The 5,925-nt window shown below is 45.9% G+C and overlaps 1 protein-coding gene across 1 annotated transcript; it reads right to left on the bottom strand.

Moving 5' to 3' along the window:
• Positions 1-289: 289 nt before the first annotated feature.
• On the bottom strand, positions 290-2,858 carry LOC111157867 (lysozyme C, milk isozyme). Its single transcript, XM_022519567.1, has 4 exons — positions 2,675-2,858; positions 1,483-1,644; positions 833-911; positions 290-478 (listed from the first exon to the last, which is right to left on the bottom strand). Exons 1-4 carry the CDS (start codon positions 2,811-2,813, stop codon positions 412-414), a joined length of 447 nt encoding a protein of 148 aa, XP_022375275.1. The 5' UTR covers positions 2,814-2,858; the 3' UTR covers positions 290-411.
• Between the last annotated feature and the right edge of the window lie 3,067 nt (positions 2,859-5,925).

Genomic DNA, 5,925 nt, shown 5'->3' with positions numbered 1-5,925 from the left:
ATCTCTCCCACAGTTCTCTTCTCTTGTATCTTGCACTCCCCTTCCTGGTGATGGAGAATAATATTAGCCACTGTTATAAATGAATTTCATAAGAGCTCACATCTGGAATGCTGTATTCATTTGTCAATTTCAGCCTCCAGCAGTTTTCAGTAAAGGATTTCCCTTATCTTTCCAGAGGAGATGGGGGAACTTTGGGGATGGGCTTGGAGGGAACAGGACCTCCAGCTGTCTATAGCAGGAAGCAAGTCTCCGTCATAACCCAGCCCTTAAACACGATACTTGAGACAGCTGAAATTGAGTAACTTTTATTTTGGAGGCAGAGAGCAGGGGAAATTCAGAGCTTCCAAGAACCTTGAAGAACTACCTTGCCTCCAGGGCCACCTTCTCCGGGAGCCATATTCCATGGCCATCTTACAGCTTACAGCTGGCCAGGTATTTGGACAAATCCTTGCCCTTGCAGTGTTTTACCCAGGCCATCCTAAGAACAGAGAAACACAGCATAAATCCGAGGCAGGGGCAGGAGTCTAAAGGGGCTCAGCTGAGAGGGAATGTAGGGTCTGCTGGCTGCAGTCTGTTGATGCTGTGGGAGAGTCTCAGATAGACAGGGTTTGCCTGACTGGGGACCTGGGAGTCGTTGCTGCCAGGATGCTTGGGGTGAGCATGGCACCATATTACTCTGCCTCCCTTTATGTCTGGAGAACAAGCTCTGCTCCCTACAAAGCCCAGGGAGAATCCTACAGCAGAGATGCTGCTGATTCTACCAGCATCTCAAATACTGATTGGGTCCATGTCTGGCAGAGGGGCTGGTCTCTGCACTTCATGCTCTGCTTACCAGGCGGACATCCCCTTAGGATCTCTCACAACCCTCTTGGCACAGACAATGTCATCATTGATGTTGTCATCCAGAAACTCTGAAAGGAAAAGGGGCTGAGTGGGGAGGGAAAAATCCCTTTTCCTTTTTCATTAATCAATCCTTTTTTTTTTTTTTTTTTTTTTTTTTTTCCTGCGGGGGAATTTCCCGAGGAAACGGAGCCTGACTCAGAAACCGTCTATCTCTGGAGCCCTCTTGGGGGTTTGCCTTCCATGTGCCTGGGTTTTCTTGCCTTACTTTGAATCTGCCTCTGAGCATGGCTGTCTGCGGAGGGCATCCAGGACCGAATGGACAAGGGAGAGTCTCTGTTCTCAGGAGACTACTTAGCATGTCCAGAGTGCCACGTAGGGGTGTGTAGACAAGGACGGAATAACGTGGCTTGAGGGATGGGGACCCATGAAGGTGAAGTTCAGTCAGAGGTCAGTGTGTCTTGCTTCCTCCTTTTTGGCAGGAGGGGCTCTGTGGAATCCTGTTTTAGATGAGAGGACGGTCCGGGGCCCCCTTATTCCCTGTCCTGGGTTTCTATAGCGCAGGGAGGAGGGTGTTCAATTTTGTACCTTCTTTACCTGCCCTACTTTATTTACCCAGCCCTCAGAGGGGGTCGTCCTTACTGCTGCACATGATGTTGCAGGCATTTGCTGAGGAATGATGGCTGTTTTTGCACCACCACTTGCTGTCCAGCTGGAAGAGCCCATAGTCACTACTGCCATTGGCATTTTTCCCATTAAAGGCCCGGGTGTTGAAGTTACTCTCATATTGAGCCATGCAGACCCCTGTGTCAGAGAGAGCAAAAGGTGTGTGTAGACAAGGGGGATTGTTTCACAACGAGACACAACTCGTGCTATACTAGAACTGCTGGAAAGTCCCTTGAGACGGAAACGAAGACTATGAGATTGATGATCCATTGTGTGTTCCTTGTCCCAAGCAATAATTAGCCTGTGGTAAGTGTGTAATCACAATTGTTAAATAAATGCATTTGGAATGGCCAATAATCCATCAGTCGCCATCTCTCTCCCAAGTCTACCTTTCCAGCCTCATCTCCCAGCTGAATAGCCAACTCCTGCCTTGTATATTCATGTAGCCTTATATCCCAAAGTATATGGAAGAGAGGAGTTGGAGAAGTAATGGAGGAGGATCCTAGAAAGGAAGCCCCAAAAAGCCATCCTTGTGGGGTTGGTGACAAGAAAGTATATTTGGCATGAAGAAAAATGAAGATATTCAAAGGAACCTGAAATAGCTTCATGTGTTCTTACTAATGAGACGGTGACAGAGACTCTTGGTCCTTCTTGCTCCTTGTCACTCTCCGCCTCGCCTTCTGTTCTCACAGTCCCCATCCAACTCCCTTGTGACATGGATAGAACAAACTTGAGACAAAGGCAGCAGATGTAGGTTATTTTTTGGTGGACAGAAGGGCAGGGGAGAGGGTGGGAGGCAGCACCAAGTGTGCTGCAGAGATTGGGACTGAAAAAGATGCAGATGAAAGCAAAGGTGATGAGAGCAGGACGGGGAGAGGTTGGGTGAATCGTGGTGCTTCCAAGGAAGGATTCCAGGTCGCCAGCTGGGAAGGTGACGTGGGGGAACAGTAGAAGAAAATTTACTGTAGATAAAATAATCCCTGGGGGAAAGAGAGGAAAGGAGATCCTGATAGGGGATATGAGGCCGTGGAGGCAGAGACAAGAAGAGCAGACGCGGAGTGGAAGAGAGCCCGGATGAATGAGTAAATCAGGAAGTGAAAAGGGAGAGACTGCTTGGCTGGGGAAGAAGGTCTCTTTGGGCAGAGACAGAAAGAACATTCACACTCACAGTCTGCCAGGCTGTAGCCATGGTAGCCATCCATTCCCTTGGTCTTTAGCTTGTGGGCCAGCTCACACTTGGAGAAGATTTTAGCCTCATATGCTGCACAGAAGCAGCTAAGAAGGGTGATGATCAGAATAGACCTCATTTCTGCAGCTGGTGGGGCTCAAGTCTGCTATGCCCAGGGGGCTGTTGTCTCTTATACCCTCTGGGCACGAAGGTATCTCTGATTGGGCAATAATGCTGGCATCTGTTCCAGGAAGGACATGGTTGTCCAAGGTTAGTTCCCCAAACTGGTCCAGCCAGTGTGAACCTCAGGGAAGGGACTGTAACCAAGAAAAATATCGGGAATAAAGTCTCATTTTGGTGGGGGTGGCTCCTGGTTTTGGGCAAATGTGTACAGGAGGGAAATGGTAGTTGGTAGGAGAAGGGAGCTGGTAGGAGAAAGGAGAAAGGAAGGGAGTTGGTAGGAGAAAGAAGTATGATTTTCAAACTTCATGCTTTTGTTGGAATGTCTCCAGAGGGGCTTGTCTCTGTGTTTTGCTGAACTTTGTTCATTATCTGTGCTTGGTTGAAGGTATTTTACCACTTAGGCTAGTGGGGGACCCGTAATGAGCACCACTGAGTTTGGAGAAATTGACGATCTCCTGGCATCTGCAATCAGTAAACTATCGGTTGGATAGGAGACCACTAGAACTCAAGTTCACGATATCTCTGTGTCTGCAAGAAACCATCAGATCTAAACCCCCAATTATACTGAATTGATCTATTATCTATGTGATCAGTGATCATCAAGCATCTTGTATTAGTGGGGTTCTCCAGAGAAATGGAACTAATAGGGGATATATATGGCTAGAAAAAGCTGGTAATTATTAGAGTACAAGATCTTGATTTCAGTTTGGTGGAGAGGCATTGTGAAGGAAGAGTTATCGCTAGATCAATACTTTCTAAGAAGACACACAAGAGTAATAATAGTGGTAGTGCTAGAAGGGGGTGTCTGTAGGTCTTAAAGTAACCGGTAAGCCTTTACTGTTAAAGGGCATCATATGATGTTGACTTGCAGACATAAAGGAATGGATACTAGGCATAACTTTTTTTTTGGGATTTTATTCATTTATTTGACAAACACACACACACAGAGACATTACAAGTAGGCAGAGAGGCAGGCAGAGGGAGAGGGGGTAGCAAGCTTCCTGCTGAGCAGAGAGCCCGATGGGGGGCTCAATCCCAGGACCCTGAGATCATGACCTGAGCTGAAGGCAGAGGCTTAACCCACTGAGCCACCCAGGCACCCCAGGAGGGCACTTGTGATGAGCACAAGTTGCTGTATGTAACCGATGAATCACTAAATTCTACTCCTGAAACCAATATTACACTGTATGTTAACTTATTGGAATTTAAATAAAAATTTGGAGAAAAAACAAAAACAAGAGCAACAACCAGAAAACCCCACACCACTGACTCTATTCCCTATACTTCCATACTGGAAGCCTGTCTCTCCCCCTTCCCGCTTTATCCGCTCTGCCCATCCCCCCACTCCTCTCCCCTCTGTTAACCATCAGTTTGTTCTCTGTATTTATGGGTCTGTTTTGGCTTTTTTGGTTTGCTCACTCATTTTTTTTTTAAGTCCACATATAAGTGAAATCATACGGTATTTGTCTTTCTCTCAGACCCTTAATATTTTAATATCCTCTAGTGTAAATTTATCTTCAAACTGGTGGTTTTTTGGCTACCTTTTGTAGAGTTAGGTTTTTCCCAAGTACTTTCTAATGTTGGGTCTCAGACTCATTTTGAGTGGGAGCCCACAGGTATGGCCTCTCAGTTCCTGGTCATGAAGCTCTGGGCTCTCTTGCCTCCTTAGATGTGCTCTGGGTTAGCTTTTTGCCTCAGATAGTAGCAGGCAGCAGGTTTTTTCCATTTCTCTTTAATGAAAAGAGGCCCTGTGCCCAGCCTTTCCCTTCGAGAGTGCCTTTGGCTCTGGCTCCTGCAGCAGGTGGAGAACTTTTCATCTCTGTGACCTGCAGGAGCTGAGCCCAGAGCTGCCTCTTCTTGCTTCGGCCTGGAATCAAGCCGGCCTTTGGCTTCGGCCCTACTCACTGCTTTTATGATTCATTTCCTTACCTTTGTGGCCCATGGAGATATTTATATTGTTTTGAGCTATCATATGCCTTTTACATTTCTTCCTTTTGCATTTTTTTCAATTATTGCTATGCGCTTGCCGCAGGTAGGATAGCTCAAAGCATGGAATTACCATGTAATATTGAACTGAAGTCCGATTAATAACTGAAACTTTTTTAAAAAACATGGAGTTTTAAAAAAATTTTTAATTTTTTAAATTTCTTTTCAGTGTACCAGAGCTCATTGTTTATGCACCACACCCAGTGCTCCATGCAAAACAAAACAAAACATGGAGTTTATTTTTTAAAAATTTATTTCTTATTTATTTACTTAATATTTTATTTATTTACTTAACAGAGAGAGACACAGTGAGAGAAGGAACACAAGCGGGGGAGTGGGAGAGGGAGAAGCAGACTTCCTGCTGAGCGGGGATCCCAATGTGGGGCTCCGTCCCAGGACTCTGGGATCATGACCTGAGCCAAAGGCAGATGCCTAATGACTGAGCCCCTTTACTTTTTATTTATTTATTTTTAGAGATTTTATTTATTTTATTGAGAGAGAGAGAGAAAGCATGAGCAGCGGGGAGGGGCAGAGGGAGAAGCAGACTCCTAGCTGAGCAGGGAGCCCGAAGTGGGGCTCAATCCCAGGACCCTGGGATCATGACCTGAGGGGAAGGCAGATACTTAATCAACTGAGCCATCCAGGCGCCCGTAATTGAAACATTAAAAAAAAAGTTATTTATTTATTAGAGAGAGAGAGAAACAGCAGCAGTGTGATCAGGGGGAGGAGCAGAGGAAGGAGGAGCAAACATCTCCAGCAGACTCCACACTGAGCACAGAGCCCATTGCTGGTCTTGATCCCATAACCTGAGATCATGGCTGGAGCCAAAACCAAGAATCAGACGCTTAACCATCTGAGCCACCCAGGTGCCCATGACTGACACATTTTAATGCAATCTATTTAAAAAAATATGCTTCCTTTTCATTAGGAACATAGGCATGTGGTCCCAGTGGAGGAATCTGGGAAAGTTTTCTGGAACCCTTCCTTTCTCCTTTGCTTCCCCTACTTCTTTCCTGTATTTTTGTTTTGTTTTTGTTTTTAAGATTTTATTTATTCATCCGAGAGAGAGAGAGAGAGAGAGA

This window comes from Enhydra lutris, unplaced genomic scaffold, assembly GCF_002288905.1.
Source record: "Enhydra lutris kenyoni isolate GAN:26980312 unplaced genomic scaffold, ASM228890v2 scaffoldscaffold56, whole genome shotgun sequence".
Lineage (NCBI taxonomy): Eukaryota > Metazoa > Chordata > Mammalia > Carnivora > Mustelidae > Enhydra > Enhydra lutris.
The sequence above is the reverse complement of the archived record's forward strand: the minus strand, read 5'-3'. Positions and strand labels throughout refer to the sequence as shown.

Excerpts from the sequence above, each read along its gene's own strand:
- LOC111157867 (XM_022519567.1), bottom strand. The coding sequence starts at position 2,813 with ATGAGGTCTATTCTGATCATCACCCTTCTTAGCTGCTTCTGTGCAGCA. Across the intron at positions 1,645-2,674 it reads TGGCTACAGCCTGGCAGACT|GGGTCTGCATGGCTCAATAT; the intron begins GTGAGTGTGAAT and ends TCTCTGACACAG. Across the intron at positions 479-832 it reads CCTAAGGGGATGTCCGCCTG|GATGGCCTGGGTAAAACACT; the intron begins GTAAGCAGAGCA and ends CTCTGTTCTTAG.